This window comes from Thermobia domestica, chromosome 2, assembly GCF_964235325.1.
Source record: "Thermobia domestica chromosome 2, izTheDome1.hap1.1, whole genome shotgun sequence".
Lineage (NCBI taxonomy): Eukaryota > Metazoa > Arthropoda > Insecta > Zygentoma > Lepismatidae > Thermobia > Thermobia domestica.
The window spans coordinates 309,586,949-309,612,410 of NC_137455.1; the positions used below are offsets into that span (position 1 = coordinate 309,586,949).

At 36.9% G+C, this 25,462-nt stretch overlaps 2 protein-coding genes across 3 annotated transcripts in view; one reads left to right on the plus strand and one right to left on the minus strand.

Moving 5' to 3' along the window:
* The window catches only part of LOC145678612 (endoglucanase A-like), a 39,992-nt gene extending 38,588 nt beyond the window's left edge, over positions 1-1,404 (plus strand). Inside the window, exons 8-9 of the mRNA XM_081748966.1 lie at positions 98-237; positions 1,125-1,404. Coding sequence (XP_081605092.1) covers positions 98-237; positions 1,125-1,350 — 366 coding nt within the window. The 3' untranslated portion in view covers positions 1,351-1,404. The remainder of the gene's footprint in view (positions 1-97; positions 238-1,124) is intronic.
* Positions 1-25,462, minus strand: part of LOC145678611 (uncharacterized) — a 150,217-nt gene that overhangs the window by 2,861 nt on the left and 121,894 nt on the right. Inside the window, exon 6 of one of the 2 annotated variants that reach the window (XR_014130414.1) lies at positions 25,341-25,441. The exons of the other annotated variant lie outside the window; for it this stretch is intronic. The gene's annotated coding sequence lies outside the window, so the exon portion shown is untranslated. The remainder of the gene's footprint in view (positions 1-25,340; positions 25,442-25,462) is intronic. 2 annotated transcript variants of the gene reach the window in all.

Here is a 25,462-nt window from a genome sequence, read left to right on the forward strand (position 1 = left end):
TCAATATTATTATATGATCTATAAGACTAACAGAATGAATCATCATGAATATCTTTAATCCCACTAACATAAAATTGTCTTATTAACTTGCTTTTAGGTAGCCAATCTTGGAATAACCCCTGACGTTTACAGAGAATTTGCAAAGCAACAAATTGATTATGCCCTTGGAGATGGAGGAAGAAGCTACGTGGTTGGATATGGAGAAAATCCACCAACTCACTGTCACCACAGACCAGCGTAAGTTACCAAATTGAACATCCTTTACATGAAAAGAATACAAAAATTATTTAAAAATTATTTAATGTTCATATTCATTCCTTTTTATGAGAACGACAAGGGTTTCATTTAAATATTTTTTGTATGTTATGTTAAAATTCCCAGCAATACACCATAGAAAAATAATTATTAGACTCTACTATCATTTTTACGATATATAACGACACATGTGATGTACTTCCACTAAAGGTTATATAACTAAAGAATAATCTGTCTCGTCCCAATTTTCTTCGTTTCTTTTTCAAATATTGTGGAAATCAAACGATAACAAAATGTATATGTAGTTTCTAGTACTTAGAAAGTTAAACTTGCTGAAATAGGTGTTGTCGATATTATACCCATTGTTACAGAAGATGCATTCAGATTAGTTACAATGTCAGTTTATATGACAAACTAGGCAGAAATGAACACCATCTCTAAAGTTTTGACTCGTTTTATTAAGTGCTATTTTATATTATTTTCAACGTTAGAGAAAATTACGCGAATCTCTAATTAGTTCCGCGATATCCTGAGAAATGTAAATATTGCTATCATATATTGAAACATTTGTAAAGGAAAAATGTGCTGTTTCCCCAAGAAAATACCCAGCTGCTGTTATTTTAAAATTCATCTTTACCTTATTATTCTAATTCATATTCATATTTGTCAATATTCTTATTCAGATAAATAAAACAATATCACAGTTAAAATATTACCAATCTCTGTTACAATTTGGTGATATAATTTAACTGTAATGTTCTGTTCGGAGATTTATTTATGTAAATAAGTTATTTTTGAATATTATTTTGATAATTTTACTATAATTATTGCTATTTACTACATTAACATATTGTTTTCTATTATTTCAGTTCTTGTCCAGATCTACCAAACCCATGTGACACGAAACAACTGTGTAGTACTGAACCCAATGGCCATATTCTATATGGTGCTTTAGTAGGAGGTCCTAATGTAAATGATGAATATGAAGATATCAGAAATGACTACGTCCACAACGAAGTAGCCTGCGATTATAATGCTGGGTTTACAAACGCTCTAGCAAGTCTTGTTACATTACAAAACAGCGGATTACTTTGAAAGTGAAATATCAAGATTGTTGATTATGTTTGAAAGAATCAAATAAACTATAAAACAACATCTAATGTTTAATTGAGTTCTATAAAATAAATAAGACCATTAATTACCATTATATTAAGTCACCTAATTGGTTGAAATTGGAAAGAATTTTCTGAATACTGATAAGAAAGGGTCACGCAGTGGCTCCGCTGAGATCCGAACGAGACAATTGTGTTTGCATTTGATATGTTATAACTAGACGAATCCCAAAGTTATACGTGCCACTGGGCGAAATGTCGTGAGTTACAACATATTTTGTAATATAAAAGCTACAAAGCTGGCAGAATAGTTTGAACCGAGCCATTTGTTCGGAAACGGTTGGGTAAATGGAAAACTCGGATAATACGTATCCCATCATTTTCAAGGACACACTTTTTCGGATAAAAAAGTTTGCCCCAGGGTCCTCGCAGGGTCCCAGACGGGGTTCATCTCAATTTTTTTTAAATGGCAAGGGGGCTTAAGTAGCACATCGTTTGAAAGCTGTTGTAAAATGAAAGAAAATGCAGCAAGTCTCGACTCTCTACGAACACCCTGTGCAAAATGGTGGAGGGTCAAAATATAAACAAAAACTTAATTGAAAAGTCCTTGGTCACCCCTTTAAATCGGAAACGGTGAGACAAATATGAAAATAGGAAAGAGAGTGTGGCATTATTTTGAAAGTACAACAATCTAAGTTAAAGCGTCTTGTCCCAAGGTGCCCACAGGGTGCCAGGTGGAGTCCAACTAAAAAGTTTTAAATGGCAAGAGAGGTTAAGAAACTCATCGTTTGCAAGATCTTGTTAAATGAAAGTAGAGGGAGCAAGTATTGACTTTCTACGACAATCCTGTCCAAAATTCGGCGGGTCAAAATGTAAACAAAAGCTTAATTAAAAAAAAAAAAAAAACTATGGCCACCTTGAATCCAAGATGACCGTTTAAAACCTGTCATTCATAACAGTACAAATCCAAATCTTTGTTTTTCTCTATTATGTATTTAGAAATAATAGGAAGACTGAAGAACAATTGAATTTCAATTCACTTCAAGTATTATTTTATTCGGTAACAGCACATGTATGTTTTGTTCTTAATGCACGTTCGTCACGGTTCTCTCGACATTATTTACTTGAATATAACGAATATACGATGAACACACAACTCGGACTTCCTACACATGCTGCTAAACAAAACTTGAATACCTTCCGGTATTTTTCTAATTTTGTCATACGTAGTTCATACAGAAAGAACTTGCTGCACCAGTAGGTTGGGGGCTCTATTATAACGTATACGTGATGGTTACATTTGTATGTCATTTGTTGGTTTGATCGCAATACTTCAAGAAATACCAAATATACAACAACAACAACAAAAATTCATTTGCAAGATTGGCGAGTAGTACAGTCCGCGGCATAAAATTTGTTACAAAAATTCTAAGTCCAAATTAATAACAAACTCTTGCCCAGTTTTCTTGTGCATTCACGCAATACATGTATCAATCGATTAGGTGCTTCTAGTATTTATTCCAACTCCTCCCCGTCCTCCACCTCTCCTTGTCTAAAGCAGTGTGTGTGACATAGTACACTCTTTCCATTCAGCTGAAAAAGAAACAGGAATCAAGTTTACAACGTTATAGCTTTAAAACAGTCTTTTCCATTCGTTTGTTCTGAAATATTTTTAAGAGCCTAAATTAAAGGAAAGTCACACAATCTTCCCAGAGCTTCATAAATATCTTTAGTTTCATTCTTTTCCTTCTTTAAAGAGTGCAAGCTAGTAAGATGCTCCCTAAAAAAACTATGGAAATTGCCAAGAGCTCTAAAATATCTACGGACAGAAACGAGTTTTATTCAATGATTCATTTAATTTCTTTTCAGTAACTGCAAGCAAATGTTTCAGGGGCGTCATTTGGAAAGGACAGGAGGGTGTAATTCCCCCTCTCTTGAGCTTCATAAATACGTATTTTTTGATCAAATGTATAGTAATACACTAATAAAAAGTGAAAATCTTATGTTGCCGGAGAATCCCTTCCTCCCCCCCCCCCCGAATAAAGTCTAAAAGACACTGGTTTTAACAACAAACCGATAGAGTTACGATAGCACATTGCTAAAGAGCTTACATTTGGTTTCAAGAGTCGAAGGTTTGATCTCAAGCCATATGACTTCCTGGGTGACATTGAGAGAGAGAGAGAGAGAGAGAGAGAGAAAGGGATTCAAGTATGGAGACAGAGAGGGATGATTTGTATACACAGATTTAGAATTGGGGAAAAATAATCGGACAGCATTCGTATTATGACGAAAATTCTGATTTTGTGAAAGATAAGAAGGGAAGTTTTCGAACTGCGAGGATCACATAAGGCACTTGTCGAATTAATGTGGAGAACTCTTTTTAGAGCATCAGATGATTACGAAAGGAGAGAAACATCTTCAGAACTGAGGAATTAAGATTTTTAAAAATCTGATTTCGGCGACGGGTTTCGAACCACGAACCTTGTGGTTATCGAACCATGAGTTTATCCATTCTGTTACGGAGAATTCTATTACTGGTTCACATACGTTTCCCTTAGCTGCGTTGAAAGCTACCTTAAGGGGATATTCCAAAAGTTGACTCGGTGGATGCGCCGTTCAGATAGGACGTAAACCTCTTGTAACTTAGTTACAATGTGCAAAATGAACTTCCTCTTCTTCAGGACACTTTTTAAAGCTTTAAAATTTGTTACTATTGTTTTAATTAAGTTACATTTGATAGAACCATCTGATAAAGTAGTGCCAAGCTCTGTGCGTCATTGTCTGATAGGTGAATGGTTAATGTAAGTTACTCCTACGTGGATGGTCCGAGCTTCCAATCAAGACCGTTCTTATTGATTATTTTATTTGAGCTACGCTCATACTGTATATTCCACAAGTTCAATTTTGAAGTAATGTAGTCACAGCTAGTTTAATTCGAAATAATTTTCCAATATTATATTTGTTAGTAAATTTTCATGGCACTCGTCACTGTTTGTAGCTCTGCATAAATGCAAAATTGTTTTAAAAGTATATTTTACTTTCAAGTCTTATTGTTTTTTTAAATTTCCTGCAACTTTATTTTATAATTATTTTCTATTTCTTAATTATAACATATTTTCTATTTATACTGTATTCTATGTTACACAGGAGCCTTTGACAATTCAGAGCAGCAGGGACATACAGAGGATGCAGGCCTTTGCAATCAAGAGCTTTTGCCCCACGAAATCACTACTTTTTTTTTTTTTTTTGTAAATTATATCTAATTTTAGAGATGATGATAGCAGGGCGGATTCAGGGGAGTGCGTTCGGGCGATCACATCCCCCAGAATAGGGAACTTTTTATACTTTGTATTTTAAAAATAAAACATATCCTAAGTATATTTCATCTTTGTATTATAAACTTAAATTAAAACCTAAAGTAGATAGGCCTTACTTTCTTAAGAAAGTTAATTCTGCAGAAGAGCTACTTCTCCTTTTCTAAATTTGTCTTTTTCTTTTCTTTTCTTTCTTTCTTTCTTTTTCTTTTCTTTTTTCTTTTTTTTGCAACCCGCTCTTACCTTGATTTGACTTCGAACGACCGCCCCTTCCAAACAATCATCCTGGATCCGCCCCTGGATGATAAGACATTTTAGTAAAATATGCCCTCAATCGCTGAAATAAATTCCTGTCAAGCTTTCGATCGCTGAAATAAATTTGTCTACGGCCCTGCAAAACAGTGACAATTTTAGGGAGTGGTCAGTTAGTAATACCTCCCTGGAGCAACGACACTTTCCCAGAAGTCATATCTCCAATAATTCAGAATGTGATTTGTGCATTATCACTTTTCACTCTCAGTGTCTTGAAACGCACCAAAAAGGAACTGTTCTGAAGTATTTACTGGTTCTCCCTATGACCCCATTTCAATATGGCCAACCTTGGACATATACACATCTGAAATATCACCTTTTATGTCAGTGATCCCGAAAACTATCCATTCGACAATAATATAGGATATTTTCGATTCTTTATTCCTGTCCTCCCAGTGTCAACTCGAAGCCAACCAAGGCTTATTTTGGACTTACGCAGCATCAGCAGTGTCACTTTTCATCTTGCATATGAATTCGACACTAATTTCGTTCGTATTTGACTACTTTTACATGTCACCTTCACCTCTTGGTAGGGATTTTTTCAGTATCTCGCCCCCACAACTATGGAGAAATTTCAACCAACTAAGTATAATTATAAATTATCATCTGAAATACAACAGTACGGGTGATCTTTTTCGCAGAGGAATTCGTTAACTACTGTTTCAATATCAATGTATTGGCTTTTTTTGCTGTCCATGCTGAAGATTGCCAAAGGGCTAAACTTCATCTGCACTATTGTGCAATGAATATAGGTTTTAGTGGTTTAATATACTGAATACTCGCTTAGATGTTGCTCTCGTCACAGAAAAAGTGATATACAGTTATAAAAGAAAAATGAAATGAAATATCTAATTTTTACGTCCCACGATTATGCCGACTATGCTAATGGAGAGAGTAATGGTGAGAAATAAATGAAATTGTTTAATGAAAACAGTGGGAGGAAACGGGAGAAACCCGAGGACACTCATGCACACAGTGTTTGTCTATAATAAAGTTCATTCGGCGTGAGGTGGGATCGAACCAAGGACCCCATGCACCATAGGTAAAGTTATAAAAGAATAGGCGTCTAAACAAATACGGAACACTATTATCAATGAGAGTTATATAAGATTAGATTTTTAGTTATTTCATTCTAAGTTAAAATTTCAATCAATCTTGTTCTTCAGTACTGTTCGAAAACAAAGTTGTTACTGCAAGGACGTGATAAATCTTTTCAGTAGACTTCGCAGTCCCCTCCACAGCTTCTTTTTCATGTAAGGCTAAAGTAGTTACATTTTAGACATCGAGGAAAAATAGTGGAATTACGAATTTTCAATGGGCCCCGTTTTACTCTGGGCTCCCTCAACGCACTGCCGTTAGTTACGTCACTGTTCAGGATGCATGATGCAGCTTCTGCTTTTAGGAATACTTTCTAAGGCAATACGAGTTTTTTTTAACTGTTGTGTGAATTAAGTTGTATTTGCTAGAAGTGTCGGTTAAAGGAAACTAAAGATCCTACACTCAAACACAAATAATCTCTTTCGAAACTCTAATGGAAAACGAAACGAATCGTCCTAAACATGTTACGGTTTTGAAGAGAAAAAGAGCAAAGCAGTAGTTGCACATACGCTTAATGGTGTTTCTTGGATACAAATTTATAACTTACAAAAGTCATGTTTACGTCATGGTTTGATAGATGAAGGGTTAGTAAAAGGAATTCTTACGCTGGTGGTCGTGGGTTCGAATCCCTGCTCTTCTTGTTACTTTTTTCTCTTAGCTACACTTAGTTTGTGCATTCCAAACCTCGAAGTTTGGTTTGGATTATTTATGAAAGCAGGTAGAGAATTAATTGTAGTCGATATTAGTTTCAAATATGAGATTATATTTACATATTTTGTCTTTAACTTATTACGTATCAATTTTTATATCAAATTTTCCAGTCTTTATTTAATTCATCCTCCGGTGTAATACAATGAACATTTGCAGAGCGATGTCAGTCGGACGAAAGTACTATATTCCATTGTTACTCTAATATACCTAGGTATTTGTTCATATATTTATAAATTATTTACTAAGTAAAAACTTATGGCGGTCCACATTATGTGTCATATAATAGACCGTACGAAGGCGGACATAGCAGAAGGCGTATTGCAAATATCCCTGGTGATAAAAAGTAGGGGTCTTCTTCACTAGATTCGAACCACTGTTGCAGGCGGTTTTGATTTACATAGCAAGCATAATACCACTCGGCCACCAAGTCTCGCACGTTAGCCTCTTTATTAATGCAGAACATACTGAGACACTTACATTCACTGGTGTCGCGTAATGTATTTCATAAAATTTTGTTAATAAGTGGGTCCAATTAGGTAGCCCTCGAGAGGGCTGATGGTGTTGTGGGCGAGCATTTATTAATAGTGTGTATAGTTCCCTTGGGACTCGATTACAGCTGCCATACGCCGTGGTATTGAATCCACCAGGCGAGAGATATAGCGTTGGGTGCAACAGATCGACCACGCATCTTCAAAACGCTCCCAAAGATCATTAGATGTTCGTAGAGGATTGTTCGACCAGGTTTCCCGCAATGTTCTTGCAACAGAGGCCCACATATTTTCAATAGGGTTCAGATCTGCTCCATGAGGAACCCAGTCAACTATTTCGACATCAGGTTGCGTCTGCAACCATGTCTGAACCACATTTGAATTATGTACCGAGCTATTGTCCTGTTGCAAATATAATATGCCGTCACCTACATGAGCTTTTATTTCCGGAAGCGTTTCTTCCAGATGTTCCACATACTTGTGGGCGTTTAAGCGACCAGGAATCCTGTAGATTCCTCCGAAATTTGCAGCCTTGCATATCCATGCCCAACAGTGGACAGTTACATGTCCCATTCGACCAGAACGGGAAACATATTCAGAGGCATACCTTTTTCCAGGGGGGCGGTAAACACGCTTCGGCCCGAAATTTGCACTGGAAAATATTTTTTCGTCTGTGAAAACGACCTCGTCCCACACACGTGCAATATTTAACTGTGCAATCGCCAGACGGTCAACCATGTGGTCTTCTGTTACTCGCTCGTTAACAGCTGCCCTGTATGGTCCCAAACCAAAGGATTTGAGTCTACGACGGACAGTCGTAACATCGCCTGGGAAATTGGTGTCCTCTCGTAACTGTCGGGCAGACATGAAAGGGTGCTCACGGCATTGGGCAATTAAACTCTGGTCTTCTTCGGCAGAGGAAACTCTTTGTCGCCCACTTCCTCTTTTACGTCTTACATCTCCTGTTTCCTCATATCTCCTCCACCACCTCCGTGCAGTAGCACGGTTAACGCCATATCTCGCGCCTGCCTCGCTATAGTTCATGCCCGCATGCTCAATTAAAGCAATCACGCTGCTTTTAACAGAAGCTTCGTAGTGAGCCATTTTCACACCAGAAGCAAAATGATAGCTTTGCTTAGGGGTTTGAACGGAACGTGCTTCATGTGACGTCACGTAACAAGGCGGAGTTTCCTCTCATTGCTGTAGACGATATCGTACGCCCTCTGCTGGGTGTTTCGTGACGGAAAAAATTGCTTTTAAGCAGTTCATGGCGACCGCTTTGAAATCAAATGTAAAGTATGAGAATTAAATTTGTCATATCTGTAGTTTGGTGTAGAGACAAAACAAAATTGGAAACCAAAGGTTTAAGAACAACTCAGAGTATTAATATAAAACAAGTCAAAGATTATTAACTTGTATTATCATACAAGAAATGCGAGAATTTTGAAACAAAGAAAAATAACTTAGAAATTTGCAACTGAAGACAAAAAAAACTAACTTAAACACACTAAAGAGTATGAGTAGGGGGATTAATGGGGACGTCAGCATTGAGGCTATATGTCCCCGTCTCGATTAACGCGAGGGATGGATTTTACCATTTCACTTTGACGGAATAACGTAGAGGATGGAGAGGAGGGGGAAGATACATAACAGCTATAAATATAAAAATAAAAGTGACAATATTCGGTGGTGAATAACCCTTGAACTACCCGATCGTTCTCAATCACATTTTGAACATAGATAAAATTCGAACCTGGGAAGCTTTTTGTTATTTCATTTTGATATTAGAACTTGCGGAAGAGGAGGGGAGGGTAAATATATGAAAATGAATAAAACTTAATAACTCTTGCACAATCCGACTGATCCCAATCAATCAAACATTCAATATAGATAAGGTTCGGACCTGGGATGTTTTCATCTTTTGCCTTGACGGCACAATGTAGGGGAGGGGAAGGGGGACTATGTAAAAAAATAAAAATACTGTCATGACTTCATCATGCTTAAACCACCGAATTGATCTTAATCAAATTATCAACATAGATGAGGTTCGGACCTGGGGTGGTTTTTATCATATCCCTTTGACGGTAGAACGTAGGGTAGGAGGAGGGGAGGGGAGATATCTATGAAAATGAATAAAACTTAACAACTCTTGAACCACCTGACCGATCTCGATCTAATTTTCAACATAGACGACGTTCGGGCCTAGAAACTTTTGTTTAATATTTTCACTTTGACGGTAGAACATAGGAGAGGATAAGAGAAGGGGAGATTAATATATAAAAATAAATAAAACAACTCTTGAACCATCCAACAGATTTCGATCAAATTTTCAACGTACATGACATTCGGGCCTGGGATAATTTTTGTCATACCGTGCTCCCAACATGGAGAGGGGAGAGGGATACATAAAATCATCGAAAATGACCAATATCAAAGAGTGCTTTAGTAATAGTAAAACCATAACATATTACTATTTTTCTTTAATTTAGCCCAGCGAAATCGGGGTGCGACTTAGATTCGAGGATGTCTTAAGTTCGAGTAGTTATCGAGAAATAATTAAAGATATTAACGTGTTATTGAATTATTTTGCTAATAATAATAATAATAATAATAATAATAATAATCATAATAACTATTATTATTATTATTATTATTATTATTATTATTATTATTATTATTATTATTATTATTATTATTGAAGATTTGATCATTCACATATTGAAAGATCAAAATATTCAAATACCTTAAGACAATTAAACGTGTGTCATCGCCGACTAATGATCACCAAAAATTCTAAATTTAAACAAAATATTCACACATGGTTCCGACTTGAGAACCTCCAGATTATTAGCTAGCACCTTGAGCACAGATCCACGCTCTATATGCGCTAAATGGTATGTTTTATTATGTTTAAATTAGATTTCCTTGCCTCCAGTTACAAAATTCTAAGTTAGTATTTTTCGTTCTTTCAAAATTTCTTTCGATTTGTTTTAATCATATAAGTCAATAATCTTTGGCATAGTTTATATTAATAACGTGGTTGTTCTTAAACCTTTCGTTCGCTATTTGGTTTCTTCTCCACACCAAACTACAGATATGATACGTTTAATTCTCATACTTGTCATTTGGTTTCAAAGCAGTCACCATTATCTGGTAAAGCAATTTTGTTCGCCACGATTCATGAGTTTTGTAACAAAACACGTCAAGAAATGAGTTAAATGAAGGCTGCAAGAGTTTATATCAAAGTTGAGTATTGTGAGCTAGTGACAAGCATGTAATAACGTCTCATATTTGAAAATAATGTTAGCTGCTTTTAATTCACTAACTGCTATTAGATTTAATTCAAGCTTAAAGAATTGGAATGAACAAACTCAGTGTAGCTTAAAGAACAAAAACGTAAGAAGAACGGACGAGATTCGAACCCTGCACCACCAGTACAAAAATCCTGTTCACTAACCCCTCACCTAACAAGCCACCAACTTCTATAAGTTTTAAATTTGCAAGCAAATGATACAATTATACGTTTGTGCAATCAATGTTTTGCTGTTTTCCTCTTCAAGAACATAACACGTTTACGACGATTCGTTTCGTTTTCCATTAGAGCTTCTAGAGAGATGATTTGTGTTTGAGTATACGATCTTTTGTTTCCTTTAACCAACAGTTCTAGCAAATACAACTCAATTGAAACAGCTGTAAAAAAAAACCTAGTAGTCTTAGAAAGTATTCCTAAAAGGGAAAAACTCCATCGTGCACCCTGAACAGTGACGGGAATGCGTTGAGCGAGGCCAACAGCAAAATGTGGTCCATTTAAGATTCGTAACTCCACTTTGAAGGGTTTTAATTAATTCCACTATTTTTCCTCGATGTCTAAAATGTAACTACTTTAGCCTTACATGAAAAAGAAGCTGTGGAGGGGACTGCGAAGTCTACTGAAAAGATTTATCACGTCCTTGCAGTAACAACTTTAAGTTTTCGAACAGTACTGAAGAACAAGATTGATTGAAATTTTAACTTAGAATGAAATAACTAAAAATCTAATCTTATATAACTCTCATTGATAATAGTGTTCCGTATTTGTTTAGACGCCTATTCTTTTATAACTTTACCTATGGTGCATGGGGTCCTTGGTTCGATCCCACCTCACGCCGAATGAACTATATTATAGACAAACACCGTGTGCGTGAGTGTCCTCGGGTTTCTCCCATTTCCTCCCACTGTTTTCATTAAACAATTTCATTTATTTCTCACCATTACTCTCTCCATTAGCATAGTCGGCATAATCGTGGGACGTAAAAATTAGATATTTCATTTCATTTTTCTTTTATAACTGTATATCACTTTTTCTGTGACGAGAGCAACATCTAAGCGAGTATTCAGTATATTAAACCACTAAAACCTATATTCATTGCACAATAGTGCAGATGAAGTTTAGCCCTTTGGCAATCTTCAGCATGGACAGCAAAAAAAAAAGCCAATACATTGATATTGAAACAGTAGTTAACTAATTCCTCTGCGAAAAAGATCACCCGTACTGTTGTATTTCAGATGATAATTTATAATTATACTTAGTTGGTTGAAATTTCTCCATAGTTGTGGGGGCGAGATACTGAAAAACTCCCTACCAAAGAGGTGAAGGTGACATGTAAAAGTAGTCAAATACGAACGAAATTAGTGTCGAATTCATATGCAAAGATGAAAAGTGACACTGCTGATGCTGCGTAAGTCCAAAATAAGCCTTGGTTGGCTTCGAGTTGACACTGGGAGGGTGACAGGAATAAAGAATCGAAAATATCCTATATTTGTGTCGAATGGATAGTTTTCGGGATCACTGACATAAAAGGTGATATTTCAGATGTGTATATGTCCAAGGTTGGCCATATTGAAATGGGGTCATAGGGAGAACCAGTAAATACTTCAGAACAGTTCCTTTTTGGTGCGTTTCAAGACACTGAGAGTGAAAAGTGATAATGCACAAATCACATTCTGAATTATCGGAGATATGACTTCTGGGGAAGTGTCGTTGCTCCAGGGAGGTATTACTAACTGATCACTCCCTAAAATCGTCACTGTTTTGCAGGGCCGTAGACAGGAATTTATTTCAGCGATTGAGGGCATATTTTACTAAAATGTCTATCATCCAGGGGCGGATCCAGGATGATTGTTTGGGAGGGGCGACGTTCGAAGTCAAATCAAGGTAAGAGCAGGTTGCAAAAAAAAAAAAAGAAAGAAAGAAAGAAAGAAAGAAAAGAAAAACAAATTTAGAAAAGGAGAAGTAGCTCTTCTGCAGAATTAACTTTCTTAAGAAAGTAAGGCCTATCTACTTTAGGTTTTAATTTAAGTTTATAATACAAAGATGAAATATACTTAGGATATGTTTTATTTTTAAAATACAAAGTATAAAAAGTTCCCTATTCTGGGGGATGTGATCGCCCGAACGCACTCCCCTGAATCCGCCCTGCTATCATCATCTCTAAAATTAGATATAATTTACAAAAAAAGTAGTGATTTCGTGGGGACAAAAGCTCTTGATTGCAAAGGCCTGCATCCTGTGTATGTCCCTGCTGCTCTGAATTGTCAAAAGCTCCTCTTTAAGGGTAAGACATAAAATATAAATAATAAACGTGTAACATACAATACAATATAAATAGAAAATATGTTATAATTAAGAAATAGAAAATAATTATAAAATAAAGTTGCAGGAAATTTAAAAAAAACAGTAAGACTTGAAAGTAAAATATACTTTTAAAACAATTTTGCATTTATGCAGGGCTACAAACAGTGACGAGTGTCATGTAAATTTAGTAACAAATATAATATTGGAAAATTATTTCGAATTAAACTAGCTGTGACTACATTACTTCAAAATTGAACTTGTGGAATATACAGTATGAGCGTAGCTCAAATAAAATAATCAATAAGAACGGTCTTGATTGGAAGCTCGGACCATCCACGTAGGAGTAACTTACATTAACCATTCACCTATCAGACAATGACGCACAGGGCTTGGCACTACTTTATCAGATGCTTCTATCAAATGTAACTTAATTAAAACAATAGTAACAAATTTTAAAGCTTTAAAAAGTGTCCTGAAGAAGAGGAAGTTCATTTTGCACATTGTAACTAAGTTACAAGAGGTTTACGTCCTATCTGAACGGTGCATCCACCGAGTCAACTTTTGGAATATCCCCTTAAGGTAGCTTTCAACGCAGCTAAGGGAAACGTATGTGAACCAGTAATAGAATTCTCCGAAACAGAATGGATAAACTCATGGTTCGATAACCACAAAGCTCGTGGTTCGAAACCCGTCGCCGAAATCAGATTTTTTAAAATCTTAATTCCTCAGTTCTGAAGATGTTTCTCTCCTTTCGTAATCATCTGATGCTCTAAAAAGAGTTCTCCACATTAATTCGACAACTGCCTTATGTGATCCTCGCAGTTCGAAAACTTCCCTTCTTATCTTTCACAAAATCAGAATTTTCGTCATAATACGAATGCTGTCCGATCATTTTTTCCCCAATTCTAAATCTGTGTATACAAATCATCCCTCTCTGTCTCCATACTTGAATCCCTTTCTCTCTCTCTCTCTCTCTCTCAATGTCACCCAGGAAGTCATATGGCTTGAGATCAAACCTTCGACTCTTGAAACCAAATGTAAGCTCTTTAGCAATGTGCTATCGTAACTCTATCGGTTTGTTGTTAAAACCAGTGTCTTTTAGACTTTATTCGGGGGGGGGGGGGGGGGCAGGAAGAGATTCTCCGGCGACATAAGATTTTCACTTTTTATTAGTGTATTACTATACATTTGATCAAAAAATACGTATTTATGAAGCTCAAGAGAGGGGAGTTACACCCTCCTGTCCTGCCCAAATGACGCTCCTGAAACATTTGCTTGCAGTTACTGAAAAGAAATTAAATGAATCATTGAATAAAACTCGTTTCTGTCCGTAGATATTTTAGAGCTCTTGGCAATTTCCATAGATTTCTTAGGGAGCATCTTACTAGCTTGCACTCTTTAAAGAAAGAAAAAGAATGAAACTAAAGATATTTATGAAGCTCTGGGAAGATTGTGTGACTTTCCTTTAATTTAGGCTCTTAAAAATATTTCAGAACAAACGAATGGAAAAGACTGTTTTCAAGCTATAACGTTGTAAACTTGATTCCTGTTTCTTTTTCAGCTGAATGGAAAGAGTGTACTACGTCACACACACTGCTTTAGACAAGGAGAGGTGGAGGACGGAGAGGAGTTGGAATAAATACTAGAAGCACCTAATCGATTGATACATGTATTGCGGGAATGCATAAGAAAACTTGGCAAGAGTTTGTTATTAATTTGGACTTAGAATTTTTGTAACAAATTTTATGCCGCGGACTGTACCAAACATGTGTAAGTCATTTCAGTACATCGAGCTGCGTCAAACTTTGTTGGTTTGGTCACAGTATTCCAAGAAATAACATATTTATATACACACTCATTTTTCACGCTAGCAGCCATATTGGATTATAGATTATGCTCTTTGATATTTTGTGGATATCTACTATTAACGATAAAGTTTCGCTTCTCCCAAACCAATGGTGTGAGCTGGATATGCGTTCGATACATAGTGCGGCATTTTGAACTCGAAAGATATCGCGTTTCTGAACATTTTGCATATTTTAGTCACTTACTAATCAACATTAATGCCAAATTTGTTTTCCTAGTTTCAGCAGTTTGGTATGCTTATCCTTTCGATATAGGTTTTAAGCGACCATCTAGGATTCAAGGTGGTCATAGATTTTCAATTATGCTTTTGTTTACATTTTGACCCACCGCAATTTTGGTCAGGGTTGTCGTAGGAAGTCGAGACGTGCTCCATCTTCTTTCATTTAACAAATGCTTTCAAATGATGTCCTACCTATCTTGCCATTTGAAACTTTTTAGTTGAACCCCACCTGGGACCATGTGGGGACCCTGGGACAAGACGTTTTCACTTAAATCGTTGTACTTTGAAAATAATGCCACACCTCCTTTCCTGTTTTCACATTTGCCTCACCGTTTCCGATTTATAGGGGTGAACATGGACTTTTCAATTGTTTTTGTTTACACTTTGATCCGTCGCCATTTTGCACAGGGTTGATGTAGAGTCGAAACTTGTTGCATTTTCTTTCATTTTACAACAGCTTTCAAATGATGTGTCACTTAACCTCCCTTACCATTTGAAAATTTTGAGTTGGACCCCGTCTGGGATCCTGGGGGGGACCCTGGGACAAAGCATTTACCCCAAAAAGTTTGTTGTTGAAAATGATGGGATATGTGTTGGCCGAGTTTTCTACTTACCCAACCGTTTCCGAACAATTGACTCGGTTCAAACTATTCTGCCAGGTAATTTTTTTGTAGTTCTTACATTACAAAATATGTTGTAACTCACGATATTCCACCCGGTGGCACGTATAACTTTGGGATTCATCTAGTTATGACATATCAAATGCAAACACAATTGTCTCGTTCGGATCTCAGCGGAGCCACTGCGTGACCCTTCCTTGTGAATCCTGAAGTGTAGCCATTTATTCTTGTAAATTATGTGAAAAATCATTGAGCCACTGCATGACCCTTCCTTGTGAGTCCTAAAGTGTAGACATTTATTCTTGTAAATTCTGTGAAAAATCATTATCATTGTCATTGATTAATCACTTAGCGAATGTTGATAAAACAATGTATTAATTAATCATTAATAACTTCACTGAATATTTACAAATATTCACTGAATATTAAAAGGAGCGCAAATTACGAAAAATAGGTGAATATTCACAATAACCCAAGGATGCATTTGTTATTGAAAGCATTTAATTTCACAGCAAGTTTCCAATAATTAAATGATGCAATAACGAAGAAACAAAATATAAAGGAAATGCATGGTACCATGTTGTCGATGGAGCCAGATGAAAAAGTATTTACTACTGTATAGTCTCATACAATAATATAGGATGATGCATTGACATAAATTGCAAGAATAAACACAAAAAAATGTTTAATGCTGAAAATATATGTAGAGTGTGCCATTGATAACGTCATTTCTTGAAGATGACATAGGAAAGATATCATCCATCTCGGTATACGAAAACTTCCAGATTACTCGATGTATCATGTCTCTAGTAATGCCAATGATTTCTCCTTTAATCTTATATTTCAGTTCAGAAATGGTTGTAACACGTATACTGTACACCTTGCTTTTGAGATATCCCCATACATTCAGCGGACAAAAAAATCGCAAACACTGAGTTTAGGGCATCACACAAACCACAAAATATCAGTGTTACATGAAATGACCCGCCTTCCACTAAACACACGTTTTTCACTCTCCAACACTCTATCATTACTAAATGGTAATGTTTTTTCAATATCAATTTCCCTTCGCTGTCCTGTGCAAGGTAATTTGTAATAAAGTATTGGATAACTCGGATATGCTAATTCAATTTAATAAATCCTACACGAGTATGACAGAGATAGCTGATACACAGACAAAAAAAAAAAGAGGTGCACGAACTGTGAAGGGACTGTAGTTTTCCACTTTCTGGGACTGCTCGAAGCTGCAAACTAAGATTTTTCTTAAGTACATTTTAAGTTTAGGATTAAGACACGAATACAGAAGGAAAAAGTTACGAGCACATACAATGACACTAATATGATTAGTTACCACCCCCTATACTATAAAATAATGTATATTATGTCAAATATTCTAATATCCTTGGTTCAGATTGCAGTATACACATAAAACAAGAGGTTACATTAATCTTTACATAGCGAGACAATAACAAAAGCGCATGGTATTCGTAAGAATGTAAAGGACTCAGGAGAGAAATCAGTCGTAATAAAGTGATAGTTCAGTACAGAAAGGAAAACACTCCAGCTCATCTTATCCTAATAGAGTGATTGTTCCGGCGAGAAATCAAATCACTCCAGTTAATCCCACCCTAATAAAGTGATTGACAAGGAAAGAAATGAAAATATTTCAGCTAATGCCGCGCCAAGAAAGTTATTGTTCAGAAGAGAAATGAAAACACTCCGTCGAATCATGAATTAATCGAGTAATTGTTCAGAAGAAAAACGGAAATACTCTAGGAGAACACGACCTAATAGGGCAATTATTAAGGAGAGAAGTGAAAACATTCCAGTTAATCTCGGAGTACCAGACATGTAGAAGCTGACTTGATGATAATTAAATACACCCGTAGAAAGCGAGGGAAAGGATAATGACACTCAAACAGCAGGATTATGTGTTCCTGAAACATATATCTCAGAAATTGAATTAGCTATTTAAAAAAATATATATGAGCAACAAATCTTAGGGAGCTGAAGCACGTAAGATGGGACGAACAACCTCGGACATACACTGATTAATCTAGTTAATACGAAAGAAAGAATTTGTAAGAAGTATTTAAAGAAAACAAGATTGGATGTAATTTCTATTTCGAAGAATTTTAAGTTGTTACCAGATCTTGTCCAGAATTTCTGCTGATATGTGCAAAATCGATCTCGGAATGAATTGAGACAATTCGAAGCACGTGGTAATCCAAGCCGATACCGCAAAAATTTCCATCAAAAATCATGATGTAAAGGAGGTGAATAAATTAAAATAACTAGGTAGAAAGTGCCAACGAAGAGAAGAAAGCCAAATAGGAAAATAGACCGTGAGAGATTGCGTCACTATCCTGAACAAAACCTCTCTATCATCGCGACTAATATAGAAAGAACTTAAAATTTATTAGAGTATAGCTCTACCCGTCGTATTATGTGATATAAAACATTCCTGCATGCTTGCGGGTTAGTTTAGCTTGCATTTCATGGTTCACTCCCACCATAGACTACCATATACCAGCAAGAACATCTGAAGTTGGGGAAAATGGTTTATGAAATCGTTCTGAATGTTGATCGCGTTCCAACCATTGTCCTGACCCTTTACGATTGTCATAGCAGAACCATATTTCGTCTGAAGTAACAATCCGACGCATGAAGCCTTCCCGAATATTTCACACATTCAGAGAACTATGCACCTCCAGATGGTGATTCTTGATTGCCACTGTCAACTCATGTGGCACCCATGGGTCCAATTTTTTCACTTTACGGATTCCACGCAGCCGCCGAACGATAGTGACATGGTGTATTCCTATCTCGTATGCAATGGCATGAACACATTTCCGAGGATCTTCTTTTACGGTGTTCCTGAGGAACCCATTTGAACATGATGTTAAGCATTGCCCACGGACCTCGTTTTGCAGTTCTGTGTCAATGGAACAGAAGTTGATATCCGAACGGTGAATGGTCCAAATCTACTGTTAATTTTATTTACAGCTTGAAGTTTTAAGGAAAACTCACTCGTATTCTCCATGGTGCACTTTCAAATGACCCTAACAGCAACAGACTGTCTCCTGACTGTACCCTAGGCTGTTTGCTGGAGGTGTACTCAGTTTGTGGTGTTAGACGCGTGACGTTAGTCCATCCTTGTGTTACGTTGCTGAAAAGTTTCCCACGAACGTCAAATGGATATTTTACTCGCACCAACCTAACAGCTCAGTAAAACATGATCCGTAAACATTTCGTCGGAAACGCTTTGTTTGAAAACTACAGTCTGCCGAACGTGTAAGAAAATGATCTTTGGAGCTGGATATCTCTAAACTATTAGTCATAGTGCTGAAATATTGTCTTACTTGTTAGACTTGCAAACTCCTCTTTTTTTTTTTTTTTTTTTTTTTAAAAAAAAAGCATGAGTGAGAATCTTTTAGTGGCGGCAAAGGAGATTCCCCAAAGGAAGTAAGCAATTTCTGGATAACCCGTTAGAAAAGGTCGAGCCGATTCACGATGTATGGAAAGAAGTACCAGCAACTAACAATATTTTTAATTTATTTTATTCTTGCTCTCTATTGCAAACCATGCCTTGTCTCAAATTTAATGCATGGAATGTACTGCACAGCTACAAGCATTAAAAGTAATCGAAATGATATACATCTACAGTTATACGTAGATGCAAAGAAAGATTTAGATTAAAAGTTCAATGAAATTCGGGGAAAAGAAAAGTTTATTAAAAGGGACAACACGCTGTATTGACCACAATACAATCGTTACTGGGCTTTTTAGGCCTAGTAGGTGTGACTTAGTTGAGTGATGTGTGGTCAGCTTACCGAGTCAAATACAATTGTTACTGGTTTTTCTAAGTATAATAGACGGTAAGACGGTTTTATAGTTACGTGATGTACGATCAGCATATTGACCCCAATCCGATTGTAACTGCGTTTTTAGGCCAACCAGATGTCATTTAGTTGAGTGTTGTTTGGTCAGCACATTAACCAGAACGCAGCACGTCAACTGATTATTACTGGGGATTCTACGTATTACAGACGGCTTTTAGTTGAGTGATCCATTGTAAGCACATTGACTCCAACGTAACGTGTTACCATGTTTCTAGCGTTAACAGACGGCTTTATTTGAGTGATATGTGGTCAGCATATCAACTCCAAAGCAACTGGTACTGAGATTTCTAGGTTTACCAAATGTCATTGAGTTGAATATGTGGTCAGCACATCCACTTAAACGCGATTGTTACTAGGGTTTCTAGGTATAAAACAGACAGTTTTAGTTGTGTGATGTGCAGTCAACACATTGACCCTAACGCGTTTGTTACTGGGCTTTCTAAGTCTTCCAGATAGCTTTAATTGAGTGATGTATGATTCTCACATGAGCCCAACGGCGACCATCAATAGAGTTTCTAAGTATAAGAGATGGCTTTTAGGTGAGTGATGTGTGGTCAGCATATGATTCCAGTGTTATTGTTATTATATATTTCTGGTCCTAGCCAAGGGCTTTATTTGAGGGATGTGTGGTTCTATTTTTAAAATGGCACTACGTTAGGTTATTACCTATGTCAAATCTACATATAAAACAAAAACTTAAAACAGCACACTTGTCATGCAGTGTTGCAAACTAACGACGTTACAGTATCACAAACATGGAGAAACAAGCAAATTTTGGAACGTTCTACAACAGTAATGGGCGGGGTAACCCACATCCAAAGCACCTTAATGTCGAATACTATAGTCATCTTATGACGTACCTCGCACAAGCAGAAACAAAGTTACAAGGAACTGAAATGTTGACTTTTTTCAAAGGACTCTATTTCGAAAAAGTGTTTAGCTAAGTATTACATCGAATTACGTGCGTGGTTTCCAATAGACAAAGATTATAATGTTATTTACAGCAATTTTGGATCTCGAACCATTCGGGAGATATGAAAAATTACACTGTGAGAGTACCGACTACAGAGGGTACACTCATATATAACTACTAATTCTATATTTTAATTGTTGAATTTGAGAAATTTTAATCAAAATGTCGGACCTGAAGTCATAAGTAAATCAATATCTGTTTTTTTTTTAAACTTTTTCTTTCATAGTAAAAACCAATCCATTTTTAAAAAAAGACAATTCTATTCGATCTCTGTATATACTGGAAACAACAAAACTAACAATATCCTTCTTACCTTCAGTATAAATACCACAGGATCACTTCAATAATTATTATACCATATTTGTAAGCTAGATAAGATAAATAAATATTCAGTTACTATAGACCCAACATATTGTTATAGAAAAAATTAACCGTTCCGATTGTTGTTTTTAATCTTATATATTGTTGAACAAAGTTTGCTTCAAAAAGGCTCTTCTTTAGCAAGGAATTTCAATATAAAAGCAAACCTTGCACATACAGTATATGTTTATACAAGAAGCATAATTTTTATTGCAGTCTTCTGACTGACGGTAATAGAGTAGGCCTACATAGAGGGAGTGGAGAACGAGTGACGTAAATCTCTTGCAAAGTACAGTAATTAACACAGTCTGGACCTAGGCGTGTATGTTTCACTACAAACAATGTCTCAACTTTTTCCCCTCTCATCTCTCTATACAGTTAATTCGTTTTCTTCCTTTCGTCTCGTTTTACACACTCGCTGCTGTATTTCCCCGTCGAGAAATCGTGCCTCCATGAATCGTTTTTTTGCTGAAAAAATCTCTTATTTAAAGTGTACCACCTCTGTGTGCAGTTTCGTTACAATTCTTCATGTACTTGAGTTACTTCGGAACTACTTCATTAACTATTTTGACATTTTATGGTCATATGTTTCGATGGGCCTCTACCCCAAGCAATCATTTGGTAAGGAAAATATGTAACACGCAAGTAGAAGTACACTCATGTTCAAAATGATTGTCGCATATCTATAACTGTTTTCTGGTAAGAATATAATTGGATAATAATTTTGCAGGGTACTTTTAATACTGATATTATGTGTATAATCGGGAAATATATATTTGTGGTAAATTTCATAGGAAAAGCATTATAAAAATTAAAATTAGAATCAGTAAAACAGAATTTGCAAAATGGACAAGCAAGTTTTATTTTCGTTTTATTGTTCTTATTTACTGCTCTTTTGACATGAAATCTGCTACATACGTGTCTTTGCTGACCAACATTATAAGAAATACCGGGCGAACTTGTTATCAAATTATATTCCTACAACAACATATTTATAGACATGCAACAGTAATTTCGGACATGAGTGTACGTACACTTATTCGTACATCTTTCTCAATTAATCTTCCTTCTTTTGCACTTTTTTTTGTACTTACACTCCAAGTACTCTAAGCAGCGCAATTGAAATAGTAAACGTTTTTGTCATGTAATTAGAGTTGTAATGAACATTTAAGTACCGTAAGACGGAGTTACTTTGCACACCGGGGTTTACTTTGCACAAAATATGAAGAGAGTTTCACAGTCCTTTATCGGCAAAACCATAAACAGTAAATAAGAAGTTTCAACTGTCACCATAAGATAGAACATCTAACTGTATTTTGGCTATAATGTTGGCGGTTAACATCAGTTATAATTACCGGGAGGGTTCGTTGTTGTAGAGGTATGGAAAGCAATCAAAATGTGAAAGATATCACGTACAAGAATTTTTGTCAAAGTTAAGTCACTTTCGTAGAATACTACTGTGTATAATGGGACTTTGACATTGAAATGTGAAACGTTCTAAAGTCATAAAAATAAGTAAAACTGGGAGAAGACGAAATGAAATCTTTTAAGTTTTACGTCCCATGGTTATGCCGGTTAGGCTAAAGGAGACGGTGATGATGAGAGATGAGTGAAATGGTGGAATGAACAAAGTGGGAGGAAACGGGAGAACCCCGAGAAAACCCACGAGCACGGTGTTTGTCCACCACAAAGTCCACACGGCGCGAGCTGGGATCGAACCAGGGACCCCAGCACCGGAGGTGAACGCTCTACCACTGAGCCACCGCGCCCCCCTTGGGAGAAGACGATTTCAGCCTCTACTCGGGGTTACTTTGCACCGGTCCAAAATACCGCTTAGATAGGAAATTACTACTGGAACCTCCTGCATTCTACATTTAGGGAAATTTACTATTTAGGTAGGTGCCGAATGAATTTCTTATTGGGAAATATATTATGAACAGTGGCGGATCCAGAAAAGTAGTTTGGGAGAGGCTTCACTTACAAAGGCTTCGTTTTTTACAGAAATCACTAGGCTTTGGGAGGAGGAGGCTTGCAGCTTATACGCATAGGAGTGACTAACATTAGATTAAAAAAAAAAAAAAAAAAAAAAAGAAATCATGCAATTTGGGTGGACTTGAGCCTGAAAGTCCCAAACCCCGTAAATCTTCCACCAATTACGGTTGGGATGATATTGTTGGAAATAAGGAATAATCAAGGCAAATCAGTTCTCGGCGATTTTTTTTTGTTCCTGAGTTGGCATTTTTGTGGGACGTATGCTAAACTATCACAATATGGTTCCTATGCCGGTACTAGCTCATACACCGTACATAATTTTCTTTACAAATATGGATAATTCATACTAAGTACTGGTAACAGTACCATCATTCTAATATCAATATTTGTAGTCTGCATGCAGTTTTGTGTAGGAAGTGAAATGTATAAATAGTGAAGGGAAAACATTGCACAGAAACGTTATGTTAGTATATTGAACATACTTTTTGTACGTTGCGGAAAGTAACCCCACTTATTTGGTTACTTTGCACCAAAGTTTATATTTCAATAACTATGGTCATACTAAATGTTTACTAATGAACTTGCATTAATATTTTCCTTATACCTCGGTATATCTAGCTATTATATGTTTAAAATACAGTGTTCTAAATCTTTACGTTTGTAAGTTACATACGATTTTCTTTAAAATTGCTTAAATCATGTACAAAGTATTCTTATGGTACTCTTAAGTGAAATCGGTGAATCCCGATAATGAATGAATTGCATAATTGTAGTTATCATAGATTACTGTTTTCACCAGACTTTTGGAGCAATACTTTCTTAAAGACATATTATTACCGTTATTACCTACTAGAAAAGACTATGGTGACTCTGTACCGAGCATTCAAGTTATGATACTCTCAATACCCGTTCCTATTTTGTATGTAACTTTTTCCCACGTAAATTAAAGTATAAAGGTAAAGCCAACCTTCTTCGGTAAAGGTAAAGTATAAAGGTAAACAACTAACCTTCGTCCTATCTTCATTCGCATTGAACTCACGGTGAGGGTCAATTGAACACACTTCCACAAAAGGCGACAGAACGTTCTGTCGCTTTTCCACCCACCTCCTTCGAACATCGATATGTCACCTAAGACATATCTGGAAGATCAAAACTAGTTCCCATCAGCATCGACGACTTTCTGACAACGTTCTGGAAAGCTATGGATTCCATCGCGATAGAACTTGGTGGGCCGTGAAGCGAAGAAGGTATCAAGTGCATTTTGCACCTCTACTACGGATTTAACCTGGCGTCCACTAAGGTGATTGTCCAAGAAATGAACAGGTGATAATCGGACGGTGCAATGTCCGGGGAGTATGGCGGATGCAATAATCCTCATCCAAGGCGTAGAATGGTGCTCCGGGCCATCTTAGCCAAGTGAGGCTTAGAGTTATCCTGTAACAGGAGGACCCCTTTGCGATTCAGAAGTGCTGCTCCAGAGGTTTTTTTTTCTTCTTTCTTGAACACGGCTCAACTGTTGACAGTACACAATTGCATTGATGCTCTGACCAGCTCATAGTAGTTCTCGATGTACGATGCCGCGAGCAGTACACCAAACACACAGGATCATCATCTTCTGGTGCAGTGCTGGTTTCGGCTGTTTTGAAACCGCTTCATGGGATGCTAATCAATAATCACGGCCGTGGAGCTTCGTACAGGACCCATCATTACATGTCAACACCCTGTCCAGTAATGGTTCCTTCCTCAGACGAGACAGCAAAAAAACACAGGTGTTTGCTCGCGTTGCCTTCTGGCCCGGCGTCAAATCATGTGGGACCTATCGACACAACTTGCAGTGCTTACCAAGTTGATGGAGGTACTGCCGAATGGTTTCTCTACTCACACTGAATTGTAGTCCCAGTTCCTCGCATGTCTGGTCACTGATCTCCTCAATTGCTGCCTGAAGACCTTCATTTTGGACATGTGTTTGTCTTCCGACACGCGGTACGTCTTCCAGTGTTTCGTCACCGTCCTTATAATTGTTAAGCCACCGCTGCACTGTCCGCGTAGTCATGACACCCTCACCAAAAGCCTGGCATATATCTTCCGCCCCGCTGCAGTGTCGTTTGACCCCGTTTGAACTCGTACAGCATACATACCCTTACGACGCTCTGTGGAGGTCCCATGTTCACTCTGTCCTTACGCAAGTTCACGGTGTAACTGAACTGCCGCAAACAGGTAGTATGTTGGACATACCCATGCAAACAACTAACCTTCGTCCTATCTTCATTCGCATTGAACTCACGGTGAGGGTCAATTGAACACACTTCCACAAAAGGCGACAGAACTTTCTTGATTACCTTTATACTTAATTTTTTAAAAATTAGTGTCATTACTCACCAATCTTGAAATACATAGAATTCCATTACTCGTACTTACTACGTATATCACCATTTTGTATAATTTGAGTTGATAAGCTGAATTTGTCCCTTTCAGCAGCAAGGTTATATGAGATGTGACTTACTGATTAACATGGAATCCGAACCACATCAGCTCCCGCCGGGAATTGAACCCACGTCTCCCACGCGGGCTACTGGAAGATGCGTATGCTAACCGCTTAGCCACCTGCAATTAGGGTCGATTATA